The 24,100-nt window shown below is 35.0% G+C and overlaps 1 protein-coding gene across 2 annotated transcripts in view; it reads left to right on the top strand.

The window, feature by feature from the left end:
- PTPRQ (protein tyrosine phosphatase receptor type Q) overlaps positions 1-24,100 on the top strand; it is a 105,991-nt gene that overhangs the window by 71,771 nt on the left and 10,120 nt on the right. Inside the window, exons 44-56 of one of the 2 annotated variants that reach the window (XM_087934505.1) lie at positions 3,993-4,114; positions 6,428-6,614; positions 7,451-7,695; positions 8,140-8,206; positions 9,176-9,334; positions 10,154-10,376; positions 11,201-11,274; positions 12,045-12,144; positions 14,230-14,358; positions 16,827-16,871; positions 22,210-22,236; positions 22,835-22,916; positions 23,958-24,048. In XM_087934505.1, coding sequence (XP_087790631.1) covers positions 3,993-4,114; positions 6,428-6,614; positions 7,451-7,695; positions 8,140-8,206; positions 9,176-9,334; positions 10,154-10,376; positions 11,201-11,274; positions 12,045-12,144; positions 14,230-14,358; positions 16,827-16,871; positions 22,210-22,236; positions 22,835-22,916; positions 23,958-24,048 — 1,551 coding nt within the window. The remainder of the gene's footprint in view (positions 1-3,992; positions 4,115-6,427; positions 6,615-7,450; positions 7,696-8,139; positions 8,207-9,175; positions 9,335-10,153; positions 10,377-11,200; positions 11,275-12,044; positions 12,145-14,229; positions 14,359-16,826; positions 16,872-22,209; positions 22,237-22,834; positions 22,917-23,957; positions 24,049-24,100) is intronic. The other variant, XM_087934506.1, reaches the window with a different exon arrangement.

Here is a 24,100-nt window from a genome sequence, read left to right on the forward strand (position 1 = left end):
TCTTCAACAGTATTGCATCCAGTGAATAGAAATTGCCAATCAAGGGATGAAAGATCATTGTCTATATGATCATAGTTGCCTTTTTTGAAGTTATAATTGGGGATTACATCATTGTGATGATTTTTGTGTGGGCATATGTTGAGGCAAAAGTCAATCATATTGTGGTCACTGTTGGAAAAGGGTTCTTTAGTTTGTATTCCGTAAATTAAATTCAAACTATTGCAGAAGATGAGATTGAGGCAGTTGTTAAGTCTAGTATTGTTGGTTACTAGTTGTTCCAGTCCCAGATTTGTAACAGCATTGTAGAATCTTGCATGTATGGGTTCAGTTGTACATTCCTTTAGGGTCCAGTTAATATGAGGTAGATTGAAGTCACCAAGAAAGATAAAAGCATGTGGGCAGGTTGCCCACGTTAGTAGTGAATTTAGCTGGTTTACATGTTCGATGTCATAATCAGGTGCTCTGTAACATAGTAAGAATAGAAATGTGATATTTAAGGATAGTTCACAGATGATGGTTTCAGGAAGAGCAAGCTCCTGGGTAACTTGGATGTTTTTTAGATGTAAGGACTTCTAAATCTGCACATTGTATATAGGCATGTTGAAGTTGGTTCCTTTGTTATGGGAATGTCAGAGTACTGTTTCCATCTATTTCTGCTGATAAGTAAATTTAATCACTTTGGTATATTTTCTCATTTGGTATAATAAATATACAGTAGTAGTATAGGGATAATGACCAGCAAAACACAACAACAAAGAATCACAGCAGAGTGGCAAGGTCTGGGTACCAATCTGAATGCTACTGTATTTGCTCTCTCCTTATCATGTGGGTTATATATAAAATTGTCTTCCAGAATATTGAAAGACAGAGTATGTGCTGTCCAGACAGTTTATAGTTAATGGGGAATTGGCTTAGTTAGTTAGGAATTGTGAGCTGTCCCCTAAGGAAATGTATCATGGTAAATGTAGTTAAGGTATCCTGGGAAATGTAGTCCATGTCATGTGGCCATATCTGTAATCCTGATTGGTCACTGAATTGACCCTTGGTGGGTTGGGGGAGGTTCCTTCACTCTTGCTCGGACCCCAGCATCATGCTGGCATCTCTCACCTTTGCTCCACTACTATGGGATGAAAGATTACTCTATGAATCCAGCTATGCAAAGATTTGGACATTGAGATGAATCTCGACATAACTGTGAGTTATATATGAGGATACCTGATGAACCAATAAAGAAACGTTGTATGGATCCTTTGTAGAGTTATGTATTTACCTTTATATATTCAGTCAGTAATTATAAAGGGCAGAAAAGAGTAAGAACATTGGTATAATCCATAGAGCTCCAGTAGAAGTTTGCTCTAAGAAAAAAAATATCTTGCTCAACTTACCCTTTTTTTTAACCATCAGGTTTCCAAGGAATCTGGAGAGAGCAATTTTTTTCTATACTGCTACTTTTTACTGGCTATGCAATAATGGAGGAGAAATTAGCATTCCCTTGTGTTGTAGTTGTTTCAAATAAAATTCAGACCAGAAGACATTTACTAAAATAATAAATTTAAATTTATTTGTTTAAATATGTTTGTCTGATCTGAAGATTCCATATTGTAAAAAAGTTGAAATCAGGTAGAAGTTGAACCACTCTTTTAAAGCTATTTTGCTAGTACAGGCCTTGCTAAAAGGAATAGAGCTTGAATCGAAAGATTATTTTGAATATCAAGATCAATTTGTAAAATGATAAGCTATCCAAATGTACCATCCAGCTAACAAACTTAACTGCTGCCTTTGCATCAGGACACAGATGGATGGGAAAAAATGACCCTGACCTCCATAAGACCTACATTCCAGTGGAAGCATAGAAGCATGATAATCAGGAAATGATGGATATTAGTTACAGAAAATGCATTATTGTGAAAACCAGGAGAAAAGTGCTCATGAGAGGAAGTGATTGGATTATATGGGAATGAGTGAATAAGACTGGGTCATTCCTACTGAGTAAATTGCTGTGATTTATAAGAGAAAGGCTATGGTGATATCTTACCCATTTCTGGCTAGACTCGTTTCACAAACAGTCTTAAATCAATATGTGTCAGTTGCCATTGGCACGAAGTTTGTTTATGTAAGATGTTTGTTATAAAGGTTCTAGACTGAAGCTAATAGATTTCCAATTTCCAGTCAGATTTTAGTTATACTAATTTATTTGAAGTATAATTCTCCTTTTGGTGAAAATTCTTCAACTATGACAAAAGCCAGTAAAGAGATATATTGGTTCTTTAGACGAAGAATTTGAAAGGCATTGACATCCTGATCCTAAATACATTTATATAGAAATGTCTAAATGTTCATCCTTTTGAGTTTTTTGCAGCTGTAGTTTTCAGTCAGGAGGTGCTGTTTCCCAGACATGTTGCCATTGAGTGAGGTGGTCACATATATAGTTAGTTGACTACCACTTTCAGAATTATCCAGTTCTTTGATACTTGCAATCCCTCAAAACAAAGAGGTTGATTCAGTGCAAGGCATAATTCTGTACTGAGGCTAGTTCAGCCTATGTCAGCATAGCTAACAGCAGAACTAAATAAAAAGGCTGTCAGAGCTTAAATGTTCATGTGAACAATCTCTAATTTCATTGGTATCAGAGGAATTTGCTTTCAAATAAATGCTTGGGGCAGAAGCTGCATTACGGGAAGGAATTTACTTTCTGTAGAACAAGCATCAAATTCACACATAGGAACAATATCTTGGCTGAAGAGTTTTACATAATCGTGTATATGAATCATCTTTCTGTTTTTGAAAATTCATTAACTTATAATTAAATAATTAAATTATCCATTAAACATCAGATTTATTTTACTAAATCAACTATTATTTCATTTCCCTCTCTTTTCTACCCCAGGGATTAGTACAATCATCCAAATGTTCATGTATGTATCATCGTTATAAAAAAGATGCAAGTATCTCCCAATACCTGGTTAACATAATCAGTGCTTCACTGAGAAGACTTCAACACTCCTTGTCTGCAGACTTTGTTGTCCACATATCTCAAAAGGAGATTTGTCTCTGTCTTTGTAGTCTTGGTCAAGTGGAGGACTTTACCCATTATGTCCCACACTACCCCATTTACAATGAGATCAGGGCCAAATTATTAATGGCAGATAAACTCAAGGAGTCTGATCTTGAAAATTGAACTATCTTCTTCCAGATGTTTTTCCAACAGCCAATAACCAAGTTGCTATCTTTGTCTGCTCTCATTTAAACTTAGGAAGAAATGCTTCATTTCTTAGCTGTAGCTTTGGCTTTATTCTGTATAACCTTTTAATATATAATACTTCTATTATTCTATTTTATATTTTTGTTGTTTTGTTGTTTTATTGTTATTCATATTTTATAGCATTCCTATGTGATGACCTGTGGTTGCAAAAATAAACTTATGTACTTTACCCCAAGAATGTAGATAGACTTAAAGGCAATAATCCAATAAGGAAAAAGAATACACAATATGTTGTTTTTGTACAGAGGAAGTCAGAATTATAGTTCTATCTTTCCTCCAAAAATATAAAGTAATGCACATTTATCTCTGCCTCTATTTTTATCCCCACAGTGATTACCTTGGAGGCAAGCTTAATTTCAAAGTAGTGGCTGCCCCAGAGTTGCCAAGTGAATTTCCATCTTGGTGCTAATGCAAAATTTAATCATATACCTCTCCATAGAATTGATCTTAATAATAATAATTAATAATAGAATTCCCCGACCCCCCCAAAACAGCATAGTACCTTTTGGTAAAAGCATAGTACCAGTAAAGAAATCTTTGGGAGGAAAATTGTATTTTAGCATTATAAATATGTATTTTCATGTCCAGCTATAATCTATTGTTTTAGGCAGTTGGTGCTTAATTGTATTAATTAATGTTATTGCATAATAATAAAGTCTTCAAAGCTCAGAATGACAGTTTTTGATATGTCTTTCTAATATAATCTTTTGACGTACTTTTCCCCCTGTAGCTCCAGATGCTCCTCCAGCAAATGTAACTGCAGTAGCTACATCTCCTTACAGTATTAATATTAGTTGGAATGAGCCTACCATAATTACTGGACCAACATTCTACCTCATTGATATTTCCTCAGTAAGTCATTTCAAGTCTTCTATTGTTTGACTGTTATTATTCATATAGTAAGTAAAAGCAGAGTTTTACTTAGGAATCAGCTATTAAATTTTTATTGAATGTTAGTATACAATAGGAACATGGAACCTGTAGCTTCTGTATATCTTTTTACACCTTTAGTATTCCCCTGGCAACACAGCAGAAAATAAATATTGGTATACCTTGACATTTAGGAATAAATAAAAAATATGCAGAATCTCACTAACTAGAGCCATTAGTTTCCCCCAAAATATTAAAGGCAGCCTTTGGCCAGTCTTCTGAATACAGTATATCACTGTAGCAAAGAAGCTGCAGCTGATATGCTAATAGTAATATTCTAATCAGCTGTGCCAGGATTGGGCATCCTTTCATCTTTTTAAAACTATTTTCACTCAGTAATATCTGTTTGGAAGATTCCTAGTAGGCAAGGTTAAAAGCCAAGAGTGGATTGAATCAAAATAAAAAGGGGTGATACCATTTTGCTTCTAATAGCATTCCTTCCTTCCTTCCTTCCTTCCTTCCTTCCTTCCTTCCTTCCTTCCTTCCTTCCTTCCTTCCTTCCTTCCTTTCTCTTAATTCTTTTCATTTTCTTGTTTGTTTAAGGATCAAGTATTTCTTGCTTTTCAGTGATGACCAACCCTACATCATTTTTATTGCATTTTTCGGCCCCCTTTAACACATATGATTTACTTCAATTCTTTTGAGGCTAGCCTTTGGCCACCTAGTGTGGTACTTTACTAAGTAAGGATTTAAAACCAAGTCTTCTGAATGCTTTTTATTCACTGCATCATATTATCCCCAGTATTATTCTTAAGCTGAATATGCACATTTGTGTGTATTGTGTGTAAACACATACATACTAGGAAAAAGTTAATGATAATTAAATGACTTTAGCTAGTCATCTGTGGGAAATAGTCTGCGTCAAACAGAGCACAAAGCTTAGCATTGTGAAAATGTAAGAAATCTTATTATGTCCTATGTTGTTATAATGAGCAGTGATATATGAAGAAATACTTTGTCCCTTGATAGTCATCCCAGGAAATCACTATCTGTTTAGTACATCAGAATCTTTATTTAAGGTTAACTCTCAGTGGGGACACTAAAGCACATCTGTCAAATAAAATATGTGCTTAAACTATCTTAGTCTCTTAGCAGCTGCATCTTCAGTAGATATGACCCTATGGGACTGCTACTGTAGACATTTCTTTTCTTTTTGTCCCGATTCATAATAGAAAAGAATATTGGAATATGACAAACGTGTAAATGTTTTGTTGTTCATTTCTATGAAATGTTCTGTTACATTCTATTTCTGTGACCTTTTCTAATTCCATCACTGATTTATCCACCTGAAACGGAGATCCCGTGTGGATTCTTCTGAAACAGAATCCCACCTTATAAAAATAATCATGCCTCTGGTGAACATTTTGACTTTATGCATGTACAACTGGATTCCAATATTAAGATAAGCAAAGCCTTCTAGTTCAGATGTCCAAAACCCAGGCTTGCTCAATATGTTTTAGTTTTAAATATACCACAAAATCTCAGATGCCACATTGCAAATCTATTATGTGTACAAAGATCCTTTATCAATTCCATAGGTTTATCTGACTACATTTCATCCTTTAGTCTTTAAATTATTCTATTTCATCTACTTATACTTTAGGAATCAGTCCTGCAATATTATCATTTTTTATTTTTGGACATTACATATATCACATATAAACCGAACATCTGCAGATGTATTTAAATATTCAGTTGCAGCTTGATGATCTATACAGTTGCAATCCTTTAGAAGCAATCAAGTGTAGAAATTGTGTATAATCTGTACTTATTCTATTTACTGTTTAATGGAACAATAATGAAATAGAGTATTTTGTGATTTTGGGTCCTAAGACTGCTAGATGTAAAAACCAAGACAGCAAAAAGCATGATGAATCTCCAATTTTATGCATTACAAAGTATTCTCACAGAAAAATATCTGGAAAATTATGCCAATGATTTCTGGATTAAAGGTTCCCCAAAGATTCCCCACTATATAGCCATACACAAGATCTAAAGAAAATTTATTGCATTAGTACTGGGATAAAAAAGCATGACAAAGTCATTATGCATGCTGTGTCTGTTTGTGTTATTTGTTAAATTTACCCACCCCACACATGCTCTGTGCTTTTTTATCCTTGCACAGGTAGATGGCCATTCAGACCTGTTAACTCAGTTTTCCCTTGATGATATATCACACATAGTTTCTTATGAATAATCTAATAAACATTATGCTTTTGTACCTGCTTGGTACAGGTGGATACAGATTACTATCAAGCTTCATTTGTCAAAGCAAATTATGAGGATAAAACCCTCAGTATTTCAGGATTGAGAGCATTTACAAGGTATTCCATAGTAGTCACTGCTTTTGTAGAAGATGTTCAGACTGCACATACTGAAGGCAAGTCTAGTTCTTCCATTATTGTTTCCACTTTTGAAGCAGGTAAGTTGCTCATTCTGTTTGTTCATTTTATTAACTACCCGAGTGTATAAACATTACAAAGCAAACTACAACCAAAGCTGTAAAAAAATTTTTGAAGCATAAATATTTTTAAACACTTCTCTAAAACAACAAAGTATTCCATACAGTGTCATATCACATAGAGAAAAAAAATCTAACTACAACCCCCTCGCTGCCATTAAAGCTTTCAGCTTATCTGTTTTTCTTTTGAAAAGAAAAGTGAACCATGTAATCTTTTCTTGATTTACCTGGAACTTAATATCACAGGGGAGCTTATATTATCAGCTATTATCTTCCACTTTAAGCCTTGGTCAATCTGTTGAATATAAAAAACACCCAGTATTTTTATATTTTTCCCAAATGCAATATAGTATAGGCAAATTCACTATAGATTTTGTTTCTTAAGGTCTTTTTAAAAATCTATGCCACAATTTTTTTCATTAAGAAATTAGGATTCTATTTAATTGCTTTTTCAAAGAAAAAAAAAGAAAAAGAAAGAACTCAAAGAAAAAGCAAAATTTGTAAGAAAAGAAATGTTAAGAAAAGTAGAAAAGTAAGAAAAAAAGTATAAATGGCTTCTGATGCTTCACATCATTTATAAATATAAATATATTTTAACCTCTTTATACCTCTTTAATCATGAAGTACATCATGACTCTCTTCTTTCTATAATCTATCCTGTTGAATTGCCAAAACCATAAGTTGCAACTTCATTTTTATCATTTTTATGCAAAAAGTCCATAAGATCTAATCTTTTAGACTAGATATGCTTTGCAATATTTTAATTAACTGTCTCATCAGCTATTAATTTTTTCTAGTGCCCAGGGACCCACTTAACAACATAACTTTTCAGAAGATACCAGATGAAGTAACAAAATTTCAAGTGATGTTTGTACCACCCTCTGAACTCAGTGGGAATATTCAAGTATATCAAGCTATGGTATATAAAGATGATGATATAGACATCTTTCAGGTTTATAATTTAAGCATTATAGACAGAACAAACAAGTCAATCACTGCCATGATAGAGGGTTTAAAAGGAGGACACACATATAATATCAGTGTAAGTTGAACTCTTTTTCTCCACAATCAATAATAAGTTTAAATTAAATATAAAAAACTGAATAGGCTTTATTTATTTATTCATTTTAATTTATATATTTAAATTAATTGGCTGCCCAGCTCCAATGGACCCTTGTTGATTAGAGATCTATAAAACAAATGAATGTAATTGGATTTCCTATTTTAATTTTATTTCAATAATCTTAAAGTTGACAAAATATATAATGAAAAATGATTAGCAAAAAAGAAAAATCACTGCTCCATACATAGAAGTAAGACCCATTGGCTTAAATGAAGTTATTGGTATGTTCAGAATAAAATCTTATTTTTCCATGTACTTTTTATGTTATGTGTGTATTCCTATAGATATATTGTGAAATATAATTTTATTGATGCATTAATTAATGTTAGACTAAACATGTTAAAGACTGTTTTATTTGTTTAGGTGTATGCAATCAATAGTGCTGGTGCAGGACCAAAGATTCAGCTTAAAATAACAACAGATATTAAAGGTAAACTATTATAAATAGTAAAATGAGTGACTGCAGAAATATAACATCAGCTTGCTTTCATTTGGATTTTTATACACGTTACTAGAATTTAATAAGCATATATCTTGTTTTATTCTCTGTCTGGTCATAACTAATGGTACTATTTTTATTGTATTATAATGCAAGTTATCAAAATAAAGTTAGATCTTACAAAAGTGGCACAATACTGACTCGAGTAATTTGTTAAAGTATACAAAGACTGAAATCCTGAACAAGTTTATTAAAACAAATGTTCCATTAATCCAGTATAAGTTGAATTCAAATAATAATAGGAATTAAAATATCTTGAAACCTGTTTTGGCAAGAATAATATGGATAGCCCTATAAATTTTGTACATAAATAGTGTTGTGAATGAGATTCATATTTTCCAGTTTCTTGTGAAACATATCTCAGTTTTATTTGCACAACTTCTACCATAGTAATATAATTCAATAATAATTTCAGTTGTGCAAAGATAAATAAGCACAATTCCATATCTTAAAAAAAGAAATAACTAGAAGTGCTTGGATAGCAAAACAAATAGCTATTGATTTACAATTTGTGAATTATCTCTTTTGGTAGGATCATAAAATGGCTATGATTCAATTCAGTAGTACTTATTTGTTTGCTTGTTTGCTTATTAAATTTATTTGCCATCTATCTCGCTGTGGGGCTACCCTAGGCAACTTACAACAATAAAAATGGAGAAATGAAAAGCTCTGTAAACATAACAGTAGTAAGGTATAGAATAGACAATGAAAAAGAAAACAATGCAAATACAACCTTGTGAGAAAAAAAGATCAGTGAAGGGGAAAGTGAGATGGGGAGATGGGGTTTGCTATAAATCTAGGAGCTTTCTCTAGTGGGGTAGTTATCTGAATAGTAACTTTAAAATATTTGTGAGCACATTTAACTGGAAAGCATTGTAGCATTTATTTGTCTCAAAACAGAACCACCAAGACCTAGTAAAAAGCCAGCACCGGTTTATGACACTAGTGGAACATTACTTGTCACGGCCACTACAATTACTATTCACATGCCAGTTTGCTACTATAATGATGATCATGGGCCTATTAAGAAAATACAAATTCTTGTTGCAGAAGCAGGAGGTACGGATTGTTTTTCTTAAAAGGAATTTATGAATCTTCTTTCTATTTCTACCTTTTCTTAACCTCTATTTGTTTTACTTGCTGATGGAGATTTCTGAATTTTGGAGTTCTTCATGAGCTACATTTTGGATTATAAATGAAAATGAATGGCAAAAAGAATGTGATTCATAGAAGGTATCCTATTCGAATGAGCAGAAGAATTGAGTGGGAAAATTAGCAACAGAAAATTTGTAGATTATCTTCTTGCCATTGGTTTTACTCCATTTTTCAAACTCAAGATATAAATATATAAATTTTATGGCCCTTTGTGATATTAGGTCCTCTGAAACATGGGGTATTATATTTAATCAAATAGCAGCCCTGTCCTCATTTATTAATGAATAATCTTTTTTTCAAAGTAATTGAGTAGATAATTTTAGTATTACACTATAAATAAATTAAATGAGGACATTGTGGTATGAGAATCATATCAAGTTATTCAAACTTTGTGATAAGTGCTTTCAATATTTGTTTTTCCCCATTACAATTGGTGTTATTTGGAGTCATATGTTATCCTTTTTATTTAGGAGAGGAGATAAAAGTATTTAAGGTAGTTATACATAGATAAAATTACAATTCTTTTTAATTATTTAACAGAATATTATACATCTTAAAGACTAATAAATTTGTAACTGTATGCTTTTGTGTGCTGCACTATAATTTATCAGATTCATTACCTTAAAAGAGTAACAAATGCACAAATAGAGCTGATAAATAATAAAAGAAGAGAACAAGCAGGAATTATTGCCTATATATCACTGCTCTTTTTTGGGAATTCAGTTCAGAATGACGACAATATCACCAAATGGTATGATGCTTACTTTAATAAAGCAAGACCTTATTTGGTAAATGAAGGCTTTCCAAATCCTCCATGTATAAAAGGGAGTGAAGGAGTGAGCACCAAAGAAGATATTTATGTAATAGGGGCTGATAGCACTTGTATGATACCAGGAAGTGAAGAAAAAATTTGTAATGGACCACTGAAACCCAAAAAGCAATATGTGTAAGTATTATTTATTTTATACCATCTCACCTGGGTGATTCTGGGCAATTTACAATAAAATATTATTTGCATTTTTGGAATAATTTGCAGAGGTGAGAAAATTTACATGTTTAATTAAGAAAAGACCGTATCTATATTTGTTAGTGATTAGAAACTCTTTAGAACTTGAAAATGCAAAAAAAAGTAAATAGTGATATACATATGAGGATTAGAAAGGTAGAACATGGAAAGATATTAGCCATAATGTAACGTTAGAGAGAGAATATAAAATATAAATGAATTTAGAGCTGTTTAAATATCGGAAACCACTTCTTTATATCTTTTTCTTTTTTGTGTTTTTTCTTTCATTTCTTTTCTATTTACTTATCACTTTACTTTTTCCTTTATTTAAATTTGTGCTGTTTTTACTTTGTAAAATTTTATTTAATAACAATTAATTTGAAAAAATGCAGGATTTTGTAGCAGCTTTTAATGGCTTGGAGCATGTGGGGATATTCACACAGGAATAGTTGGTATCTTCTTAAAGCACTGGCACATTTCCCTGGAATTTCATAGTTGCCCTTTACAGCTGCAATGCAATTTGAGAAAAAGACACATCTGAATTGCCCGCAGATGTAGGTCTACAATGCTCAATCATGCCCCAAATCATTTTCCTTTGAATCCAAAGAGCTGCAAAGCATGTCACAAGCTACAGGGATGGTGTCTTTAATTTATATATACAATTTATATGCTGTATACTTATAAAGTGTGTGTGTGTGTGTGTGTGTGTGTGTGTGTGTGTGTATGTGTATGTGTGTGTAATGTTATGTGTTTGCTGTTTATAGATTTAAGTTCAGAGCAACAAATATCAGAGGTCAATATACAGATTCAGAGTATTCAGATCCCATCAAAACTTTAGGTAAGGAATGTTTCATCACAAATGTCTATTTATTAGAAATGTACAAATCATTTTTAAAACTTCTTAGTGAACTTGTATCCCTGTTGTTATAAAGATAACTCCTTTGCATCAAAGGTACAGGGCTGCATTGACCATTGACTTTCACATCTCCCGTTTATCTTAGTCACTCTGCCTATATATGTAATCTCATTTGAGTTCCTCTGGGGCAGGGGTGTCAAACCCTTGGACTAGATGCATCATGTGCTGGCCCCGCCCCTGCCTGGTTTAGCAAAGGGGAAAAAAGCCCCGATACATCACATCACACTGCCATGATGACGTGAGTTTGACACCGCTTTTCTAGGGCAATGACCCCAACTTTTTGGGCACCAGGGACCGGTTCCACAGAGTAAGGTTTTTCTATGGGCTGGAGGGGGCTGCTCACATCCCGTGGATTAGGCTTCATTTGTTTGTGTGGCCCAGTTGCTGACATGCTGTGGACTGGTGCTAGTCGACAGATTAGGGATTGGAACCCCTGCTCTAGGGTCACTTGCATTTATTTTGTAATGTTCATGCCATTTAATAAGATACTTCATTTTTAGGCTGTAAAAAATTATTGGTAAGAGGTAGTTCTCAGAAAGGCTACCAAATTTACTGGTGCACCTATTAGTACTGATCAGTGCCGTTATGATTATATGCAGCAATGGTCAGGAAGCAATTGTAATAACTAGTGTATGATTTCAAATAATAGTTTAGAATTTAAATCCTAATATACAACTGACTTTACATTACAGGTGATGGGCTGTCTGAGAGAGCCGTAGAAATAATACTTGCAGTTACTTTATGTATACTCTCTATTGTTCTCCTTGTGGCTGTAATTTATGCATTTGCAAGGTAAGTATCTTATCTAGGTACAAGAGATACCTTTTAAGTTTTAGCAGTAGAATTATTTATTAATTAAAAAGAATTGCATTTTTAAATTCATTGATAAATAATTATGTATTGTTATAACTTTGTATCCAGCAAGGAATATATTATAACAAGAGGTCATAAACTTTATTCAACAATTATAAGCATTGTATAGAAACCTAATCAGCAAACAGCATTAAAGACTATCATGACTGAGGTCTAGTGTATGAGCTTTCAGAGGCAGAAGGCAAGAAGTGCCACTTCTTGTCCTGCAAAAAATGTCTTTCCTTGCAGGTCTTGCTACACTCTGTGGAATTTGTAACATACATTATTTAGGGAAATAAGTAAAATGCCAATCTCTTCGTTCTCTGTTCCTAATACAACCCAAACCAATTTTTGGTAGTTGCAAGAGTAGATCGTGGGGTGGGGTGGGGTGGGTGGGGTGAAAGAAAACAAGAGTGAAAGCATATTGATTGCTAGAAGAAGCAGTAAGAATCTTGTATGAAAAAAAATGTAGATATTACTTTGAATTGAATAATTTGCAAAGAATGTTAGACAGTGCAGGATGCAACAAGGAGTGTGTGTCTGAAACTTAATCAAAATCAAGTTGTCTTTGGCAGGAAAACCACAAAGAGGGGAAATTACAAAGCATACATAAATGATTAAAAATTAGAGCAACGAGGTGAATTTGTGTAATTTGGTAGTTTACTAAAGAGAAAATGGATGGAGAAATCTAAAGATATGAATATGCTGGTAGAAAGGCAGTGGGTTATACTGTCTGGGATCTGTGGATAGAAATGAATATTGCTGAAAGACATTAAAATGTCATGCATAACAGCACATTTATATACCGTATTTTTCGGTGTATAAGATGCATTTCCACCACTCCCAAAAAGTGGGTGGAAATATCTGTGTGTCTTAGATGTTGCTGAAGCCCCACCCACCTGCCGGCCCCCACCCACTGGCCTTCGCCTCCCAGCACTTTGCCTCCTTGCAGCAAACACCAAAGAGCCTGGTCAGCTCCAGCACAGCCTGATTAGCATAAGTAGCTGATTGTTGGTTGGTTAGGCCTGCCGATCAGCTGTTTCAGGCTGCAGGGATTGCCATCGCTTATTGCCACCTCTGCACGCCCCATTTTCAGCCCCCGCATCCCGTTTTTGGCCTCCACACACCCCATTTTCAACCTCAGAGTTCCCCATTTTTGGCCCATTCCAATCCCTGCCACCTGACCTGTTCTGACAGGAGAAATCAGTATGACTATAGCCAGGTACTGTGTTTCTCATATAATAAGGCCGGGTCTTTTTTTTTTTTTTGAGCCTCAAAAAAATGGCTAGGTCGTCTTTTCGGGGGTGACTTAATTCCCCCCCTTGCATTTTCGGGTGGGCGGGCGGCGACAGCTGGGATGTTGACCTCGGCATTGGTGGGGCACTTCGTATTGTGGTCAATGCAGGCAGCACCATATCCGGGTGTGCAACAGAAGTACTTTTTAACAGCAAGCCCCCCCACCATTCCCCCCCCCCTTTTGCATGTTTTAATATAGGCCTTAATTTGGGGGGAGGGGCTTAATTTCATTTCATGCCTATAATACATGCTGGGACTTCCTATTGGGGGAGGCCGTATTGTTGGAGAAACAGGGTACACACAGCTGATGTAATAGCAAAAAATGAGGTTAGGAGTTATTTCTTGTAGCATCATTGATATATTTTTTTATTTGTTGCTATACTGCTAAAATTGAAACATTATTTTTTATTGTATACAGATAAATGAAAAACTGCTATCTATTTGGAGTGCAAATCTTTGTTATGATACCACATGTCCAAAATTTAAAATATAAAAAATAACAAGCATTAATAAATTTTCCTTTTATTGAATAGTTATAGCATAGTTTCCATATTTCAAGGACTTTGTAAAGTGTAATACTATGCAAAATCACCTGGAATGTGTTACATTAAAATCCATTCTTTATAGTTATGCATTGGAGAACATGTTTCAAAAATGCTCCAGTGAGGTTGAGGTTTATGAATAACATTAAATATTGCATCTTATTCAATATCCTTTGTGTTGGTTTAGAATTCGTCAAAAGCAAAAAGAAGGGGGTACATATTCTCCGCGGGATGCAGAAATTATTGACACTAAATTTAAACTGGACCAGTTGATCACAGTGGCAGACCTGGATATGAAGGATGAAAGATTTACACGGTAAGCAAACTCTTTAGGCAAAACAGTAGTTCTGGGGGTCTTAAGCCATGACCCTACCGTGACCTTTTACTTGTTTAGAAGTATTTGCGGTATTCTTATTTGCACAGGTCACAAAGATCCTCTTTCAAAGGGTGACCTCCAGACACTTCTGTCAGGAATTTAGATAATCATTTGGTCTTCTCCATGTTGGGATAAGAGAGAAGGCTGCCTTTATGTATCATGTCCTGTTATTACACATTATATCCCTGAGCTGAAGTGTTTTTGATACAGAAATGTAAAGGCACTAATAATGCTCCGATATATTGTTGGTCTCAAAGTAATGCAATAACATATTGTTCTCTGCTATCTGATAGTCCTCTAAAATCCATCAATCAAGTTCAGGCTATAGATAGTATGATACACAGATTCTGGATTTGTTTCAGGAGATCAGAATTCATGAATAGTCATAATTTTCACTGTATGGCTTATTTCAACCTAAACTTCTTTACCAGATTGTTCTGAGATTTAAGTAGAAGAATGAAGGAAGAAAATTAAATGGCTAGATTATAATAATATACTTTTATTTATAAAAATAATGTCAAAATATTTTACATTACTCTTCAAAAGTGTTTCTGCAGCATCTTCTGTTGAAGATTTTTTGTCATTAATTCTAATGAATTTACCTAGAAGGAAAACATATGTTAATATATTTTTACTTAACTTAGTGAGATATTGCTGCTATCATTTGTGCCAGAATACAACAAGCTCTTACAATTAGGTGATCCTCCCAAGATTTTGGCAACTTAAACTTTCTGAATTTACTATTATATAATTTGGGAGTTTTATGTATACCTGAGAAAGAAGACAAGAAATTATGCCAGGATGCCTGCTGATGCTACATTGCCATGTTTTATGTGATGGCTCCCCAAATCTTTCCTACTGGTATAGCTGTCCACATAAAGAGATTGAAAACCACTAATTCCAAATTACATTGTAGATCTTGACCAGCAAATATTTTGACTATGTTTCTAATATGACCATGTTATATGTTGCAGTATTAAAGAAGTTTAATGTGGAAATTTCATTTACATTTTTTTTCCAAAAATTATATTGATTTATTTCACAAATTTAAATGGCTTCCTATTCTGGGCAGAATGGAGATACCTGTGTTTTCCCCAAAATAAGACCTGGTCTTATTTTCTTTTGGGCTCCAAAATAAGCACCAGGCTTATTTTCTAGGGAGATCACTTCTTCTGCTTGCTCACAGTGGGGCAGGAAGCCATGTGGCATGCCAATGTTGTCACTGTGAGGTGGAGCTGCCTGACATGCCCCACACTGGCTTACCTCAGGACCCCTGCAGCCCGACCATCGATGCCCCAACAGCTGCCTCACCTCACAGCTGCAGGACCAATACATCGCTTGCCTCCTGCTCCATTGCAACTGCGAGCAAGCAGAAGAAATGGACCGGTCGCCACGTGAGGTCCTGCTAGAAGGAGGAGGAGGAGCCACCTCAGCTCTGGGGGCCCTGAGGTAAACCAGTGTGGGGCAGCTCCACCCTCTGCATTGCCTTGCGGCCACAGCCCCACAAACACCCAAATGGAATGACCAGCTGTGCAGGCACTTAAGTAGGGCTTATTTTTTTTGGGGGGGGTAAGGCTTATATTAGGTGCATGCACAAAAACATGGTAGGCTTATTTTCAGGATAGGGAAACACAGTAACTCCTATTTAAATGAAGGAATCTAAATTCACAACTCTAACTTTTAAATTAGCAGCCTTCATGTTACCATTCCTGAAAAAATACATCAATTTAACAGATGAATTAGCAGAAAAACTAATGGTTTAGCTATCCTTCCTCAATAAATATCATTACTTCAAATAATAGCATAGAACAAAGATCTCAGCTATTGAATTGAATTTAATACTATACTGTCAGGTTATTTTAAGTGAAGGGGCAACATTTTGGAATTTGAAAGTAAAGAAATATTTTTTGGGAATAAATAAATGTGCCCCATCATGCATAAGTAATCATTGAAATGCTTGACATTTTAACTAATGCATTAATGACCAGGATCTTTCCCCAGGCAGTAGGAACAAGAAATTAAAGCCGCTCTGTTGTTGGATTTGATCTGTACGGATTAATATACTTAAGTTACATATTATCTATCTAAGTTACATATTATCTAAACTAAACTGTTAGTTTAGATTTATATTTTTGCATCATACTTTGATGGTTTTAATCCTTTGTGCACTGCCCATTCACCCATTGTAAGATCGATGTGTATAAATAAACTAATAGATGGCTTGTTTATAAACAAATAGTCAACAACAGAAAACTTTCATTTTAGCAGGCAGTCAGAAAGCTCTTTTAGCCCTGCCAGTTTTGTACTTTTCTATCTTAATAGTGCATATTATCATAAACAACTGTTCATTTGAATAACAAAGCTGGTTTCTATCTGAGTACTTAATTACAAGTGGGTTTTGTTTCCAGATATTCCTCTTTTTTCTTCAGACGCAAGGAGATATTTATCATCCAGTAAGTTACTGCATGGCTGAAGATTCAATGTGTGGCTTCCAGTGTGATGTGTTCACTTGTATGATCCTAGATTATGCTGATTTTTATTTGAAATAATATTTTTCTGAGCACTGCAGATTAATTTTGTATCAGTTTGCTAGTTATGACATTGGTTTTCATATCGTGCAGAGACAATGCAGGGTTTTTCCTGATGACATAAAAACAAATTTAATCATTATTAGTGCTATAATAGCACATGCATGATTCAGCATAATGTCCTATATCTAGCCTGACCGCCCACCACTCCCCCAAGATATGGTGTTTGGTACTCTGCCTTGGATAAATCCATTTGCTGTTTTATAAATACAACAACAATTGAAAGCGTATAATGCAACAAAAAGAGCCTTCAGGAAATAATATATAAGCGAAAGGCTCACACTATGACCAAAAATAAGTATGAGAGAAGAGGAAGCATTGTTTGTATGTGTTTTTGGTATTGTTGTTAAAGCACTGTAAACAAAATAACATTGCGAAGACCTAGGCCAGGGGATCTGCAACCTTAAACACTCAAAGAGCTATTTGGTCCTGTATCCCAGAAAATAAAACACTGGGAGCCACCAAACCTGGGTGGGCATGGCCAACTCAATGTCACTCACTCCCACTCAGTCACATGATCCTCCCCCAGCCACGCCTACCCAGGTTTTGTGGCTCCCGGTGTTTTCTGTGGGAAGCAGGTATCTCTGTCCTCCCTCTCCCTCCCTCTCTCATCTCTGCCTCCATTTCTCTCTTTCTCCCACCCTCTCTCGCCTGTGTGAGCGTATGTGTGTGTTCCCTCTTGAACCATTTCCAAAAACAGGGGAGGATTGGCTTGTTGTTATTGTTTTGCTGATGTTGTTCTTTCTTCTTTGGGTGCTTTTTACCAAATGATTTAAATCAAGAGTCATTTCAGATTCCCAGATAAGTGAAGCTCTTTCATCCACCAGCTGTGGCCCCCTGTCAGCTGAACCCACCACTGGCTGGCCCCACCCCTCACCCTCCCGTCCCAATCACTCCTTGCCTGGCCTGAGAAGGTAAAGGGATGGAGACCTGCTCTATATTCCAGAGCAGGAGTGAAGTGCCCCTTGCCTACTTGCCTTATCTTGCGGGCACTTCTTCTGGCCTTGTTGGTGCTACATGCACCACAGTCACTCAGGCAGATGTGTGACTTGCTCGCAGCCCCAAGAACTGGCCCGCCCAGATGCAGCCAATGCTCCATGTTGTAATGGGTTCCAGGAGGAGGGGACAGCATCTCCCCCATTGTGAAGCGCACTAAATTTAACTCTGCTGCGAGAGCAACATGTAAGTCTCCATCCCACACCATCCCCCTTATCTTCTCAGGCCAGGTGAGGAGTGACTGGGAGGGGAGGGTGAGGCCATCCAGTGGTGGATTCAGCCAACAGAAAGCCACAGCAGGGGGCCCAAAGAGGTGCATGCAGCTGTGGAACTGCTGGTTTCTGGCACCCAACCTAGGCAAATCCTCAAATATGATCTTTAAAAAAAGGCCTCTAGGTAGATCCCAAATACTTTATTTCTACTGAAATTATAGAAGAGTTGGGTTCAGACTTTATACACAGTATATTTCAAGTTTAGCAAACTTGGATTGACCAGTAACAAAAGCATCTTTTAGTTTAATTGTCATTTACTCCAATGTTCCTATTAGAAATAAAAGACAAATTCTAGATGATATTGTGAATAATGATAATCAAGATTCAGAATTTCACAATGCAATTTTTCTAATTTGCAATTTTAAATTTCCCCAAATCTAAAATTCTAATCTTCTGTATAGAAATGTCCTAATCATAGGAGTATCCAGGATAACCCTGGCTAATCAGATAAACCTATTCTAGCAATCATCATGAACACAAATTCATAGGGTTGGAGAATAAATATCCTACAGACTTATGCTCAAATGTCATTTAGAATATGTTAGAAGGAAGGAGACGAGGACTGCCATTTTCATGTAGACATGATTTTATTTCTAGTGGAAAAATTTTCAGGAGCTTTTAGAAATCTGTAATAGCAGAACTATGAGTTTAAGTATAATACTTCAGAAACTAAACTGGAGAAACCACAAAACTATAATTTCCATGACATTCTTGATCCCTGTTTAATTATATGTATTTTCTTCTTGTTTATAAGATTCATAAGATAACAACTCTATTGATTTCCTTCTTGCAGACAAAGCATTTATTTAATATATAATGTTACAGAATTTCATTACTTAATTCCAAAGACAGAGGCAAGCAGTCCAGAGTGAAAGATTGGGCTAAATGCTTATATTTTTATTTGTTTGCTTTGGTCTTTTCTTGTTTTGAATTTGTCAGCAGCTAATGACTAATAAATTGAAGCTGAAAATTACAAATTCAGGGTTATTTTAATAGCATTGCTTTACATTAATTAACACATGTGTTTTCAAAATTATTTTTCTGACTTGTAAAAAGCTTGTAAAGTGCTGAGATCATTCACAAATGGTCTATGGAACCTATTTATTTAAATAAGATTGCTATGAAATAGTTTAAGATCTAAAAGGTGGGAATGAAAAAAATTATAAAGACTTTCAGTAAGGAATTATTATTCTCTATTGTTCTGAAAGAGACAGACCAATGAAGATCTTAATTAACTTGCTAATAACATTTCCATTGCTGTTCCTTGCAAGTACTCATGTTGCTTATGAGTTAAGCCTTTAGTCTACATATTCATTTCTGTGGGGTCTTTTGAACAAGATATAATTCCCAACAGTTTTTAAGTGATTGACCCAGAGAGTAGTGCCGGTCACCATTGCCAACATAAATAAATGGCTTCTGTTGATTCTATATCTAGACAAATAACTTGAATCTGGGCAGGGAAGAAAATCATACTAGAAGTGAAACTGAGCCTATGCTCTAAGGCTCCATCTATCTTTCAAGATGCGATTAATATTGCAAGCTCTGCTAAACTGTTGTTGTATATAGAATAGCTTTGATGAGCCAAATGTTTTCCCAAAACATGATGGAAGGCTTGTGGGCTAAAGTATTTTTATTTCCTGCACAAAGCTGAAATATCTTGCAGTTTTGTTGTTTGCAGTTATGTTACAATGTCAGCACTGGGTGAATTGGATGGTTGAAAATAAATAATCTACATAATATTTTCCTTGATTCTGTAACTCAAGCTATTCTAAGATAAAGTATACCAGATAAACCCTAACCATTAAGGCCAGAAGAATCAGGTTGAACAAAGCTTCTGTAAATCTTATTACTGAGTGCTTAGCAAATTACCATTTCTTTTACTCAGTGAATCTGTAATCATTATATATTTACTCAATACAACTTAAGCCTATTCTAACCTATAGAACCTGATAGTCTTAATCGTATATCATTTATTGATATATATTAAAGTTTTTAGTGCTTGGGTGCCAATCCAGTTCCATAATATTTTTCTGCTTAAACAAGAGCTTCCTCTTTTAGTTGTTGGCAGGCACTGATTGTCTATTGGAAAGCAGAATAAGAAGTCAGTGATTAGTATTTTTAAAGTAAATAGTTCTTATGCAAAGGTTCATGCTCTTATCCTTGGTGAAACTTTATCCAGAAATGGAAGCTTATTCCCATGCAAGTGGTTCATGGTTATATTAAATTACATATGTCATAATTTGATATTTTATTATACCATGGTGAAATTTTACATACATTTCCAAGGAATGAAACCCCATCTTAAAACAGTGACACATATTGTCCAGATCAGGTGGCCAGTAAAGCAGGGTGATATAGGAATAAATCCAAGTCTCTTTCATAAGATTGTCTACTATAAAGAAATGTTCATTATATTTCAAAAATCTTAGTCTACAAATCTTTCAGTAATTCAGACTGTAACCCTATACATACTTGCCTGTGAATAAGCTCTACTTAAAGCAGTTCCAAGTGAAACCCACATTTAATGCGATTCTTGAAATATTTCATTTTCATAACCCAGAATACTTATATTCATAATGCCTAAGCATTGTATTGCATCAATAAATAAAAGATCTAGGTTTATATAAGATGCAACTGTGTATCTGACTCATCAATAAATGGCATGCTAACAGGCATGCCCTCACCACTTCCTGGTTGGATTACTGCTCTACACAGGGCAGTCCTTGAATACTATCCAGAAACTACATCCTATCCAGAACATGGCAGCATGTATAGTTCTGGCCCTCCACACCAGTACTGGACAAGCTGTCCTGGCTTCCAGTTTATTTCTAGGTGCAATTCAAGATGCTCATTATCACCTTCAAATCCCCTGAGTGACATGGAACTTGCGGGAATGACTGTCCCTGAGGGTATCAGTGGCTCATTATGCTCCATGCTAATTCCTCTGATCACATGATCCAAAGTGAAATACATGCAACTCACTTTGTACTTTAAAGCAGGGCTATCAAACTCGCAGCCCACAGTCCAGATGTGTCGCGTGTTGGCAAGGCCCATGCCTGGTTTAGTGAAGGTGGGAAAAGTCGTGACATGTCATATGATAATGCTGTGACAATGCAAGTTTGACACCCCTGCTTTAGAGAAATAACCTAAGAGAAAAGCAGAAAAAAATAGAATGTATGATACACATCCATGCACAACACTTTAGTGTGCACATTAAAAAAAATACGGGGTCCCCTCCTGAAATTCTTAAAATCATCTACTGAAATCAGGTTTCATGTGTGAATATAATTTTAATAAAATGGCCACTATTACATTGTTACTATGTTTTTTATGCTTTCCCTTTTCACCTTATATGCTGTTTATAATTGTACCTTGGTACTCATCGTTAATTGGTTTCAAAGGCACATCAGGAGGTCACCAAATCAAGAAAGGTCTACCAATATACTATCACATACCTAAGTAGTTTAAAAACTGAGACATCATACTGGAATCCATTTACTGAAGCGTAGAGGTTAAGAAAGTGTAGAATTTAGAAACTCTCTCTGAAAGACATGTAGCTTGATTAGAGAGGAGTAACTATTGTGAAAAATTTACCCCACCTGCAATAGGGATAGTGTTAATTTGGGGCTGATTGAGACTAAATAACCTCACATACCATACTATACCATTCACAAAAGCCAAGACAGTTAATGTTAACTGCCTCTTCCACCTATAGTGGCCTTGCTACATTTCTTAAGGCAGTCTATCCCTTTTGTCTTGCAAAAAGAATTTAAAATCATTTAAAGAACTTCTAAAAAGTGAATCATTCAAAAATATTTAATGTCATTTGACTCCTTACTTCTAACTTTGGTAAGTCCAGAATCAATCAATTAGACTGCAAAAAGTTGCCTAACTCACAACTTACAGCTTCTTATTTAACACAATCTCTGTTACAGGTTACTTAGTTATAGAAAGTCCATCAGGTAAGTTGAGTTTTATACTGTGCCTAGTCTGATGAATTGAAATGTGTGATATATTGGTATACTTATTAGAAAAAGTTCCAAGCTGTGTATAAATCATAAAAGCATGACTAATTGCATGGTAACTGGAGAAATGCTTTGTCTCTCTCTGGGGTGAAGCCTGCATGTCTGTGTTTTAGCTTGGCAAGTAATATAGGGATATTTAACTCCTAGGGGCTTAAAAACCATGTCATTATGGGAATGAAGTCACTGCTATATTTTATGTATCTAAAGCCCTGCATTGTATAAAATGGTTTCTGTGTGACAAAAGAAACATTATCTGGTGGATTTTAATTGAAGGGTGATTTTACAAATGTGCATAAATATCAAAAGATTTCCTTTAGGAGTAATCACATTTGTAGAACAGTTTGTAGACAACAGTTGCAGATTGTCAAATAAATAGTTTAAAATTTAAGATGGAATTCTGTTATTTCAAAAATGTTCCAAATGTAAACTAAGTCTTTTTAATTGTTTTATATGCATAAAAGTGGTATGTTAACTTTCTAATAGAAATGTCTTTATTTTAAACCCCAAATTATGAATTTTCCTCCTTTATTTCAAGGCCAATAGGCAAGAAACGTTTTCTGCAACATGTTGAAGATCTTTGCACAAATAACAACATCAAGTTTCAGGAAGAATTTTTGGTATGTTAACAACAGTTGTCACAACATGCAGTCTCCAGCTGTTTCATGTGTCATATCTGATGTACTTTGATCATTAGTATTCAATAAATCATGGTCATATTTGATATTTACATATGGAAAACAGTGCTTTATACATATTGCTTCTCATTCCATGTGATCAGAAGAGTCCATACACTCATCCTCCTTATTCCTGCTACAGAAATCTTTCTCTCATTGCTGCTTGCATTCAAACAAAACAACAACAGCAACGACAAGCTATTCATTCTATATTTTCTTAAGAAACATTCCTTTTTAGCTGACATCCCAATTTCTCTGAATATATTCACAGTATGCAGCATAAATGATTCAAGTAAAATCTTTAGTATGTCTTACTCAAGCATAAGTGAAGTATTATGGATCAAAGCCTATTGTCCTTGAAGGCAGATCTTCTGGGAGACTAAAGCCTTGAAGCAATTGGTTGATCACTACTGGGCTAGATTGGCAGGGCATTGGTTATATTGTAAGAAGTGATGTGCTGAAAATTTCTTCCAAATCTCATTATTCCCATTCATTTTATGGGGGCGGGGGGAATCCTTCCCTCCCTCTCTTCCATCCTTCCTTCCATCCTTCCTTCCTCCCAGTTTTATGGTTCTTAATACATATTTTATGAGGCTGTTCTGTCATCCACGTCCATCCATAAATTCCCTTCAAGCAGACTATAGACTCCTTGATTGTACTTCTATTAAATGTCAGAGGAACTGAAATTTGAAAAGCGATTTAGATCAACAAATGTGTGCAGCTTGAAAATTGCAGAGGAAATATAATAAGAAACTACAACTACCTCTTCCACGATTAATAACGTATTTGCTAATTCTAAGACAACCTGAAAATGAGATAAAAGATCTGGAGCCTCTTGATACAAATGAAAATCATTGTGAAAAAGAAAAATATATTTTGGCACAGTATTAGTTGGAAGTATTTATGCTACTATGCTTCCTGTGTACTTTTTTGCTGAAAATATGAGTAACCTGAAAGTCATAGCAACATATGTATTTTTTTTAGGAACTCCCCAAGTTTCTTCCAGATCTTGCATTAACTGATGCTGATCTTCCTTGGAACAGATCTAAAAATCGTTTTCCAAACATCAAACCATGTATGTAGTTGTTTTACTAATTATATTTTTCTGAAATCAATATTTAAATACT

This window comes from Pseudonaja textilis, chromosome 5, assembly GCF_049901715.1.
Source record: "Pseudonaja textilis isolate UNSWEBS1 chromosome 5, rPseTex1.2, whole genome shotgun sequence".
In the NCBI taxonomy this organism is placed as follows: domain Eukaryota; kingdom Metazoa; phylum Chordata; class Lepidosauria; order Squamata; family Elapidae; genus Pseudonaja; species Pseudonaja textilis.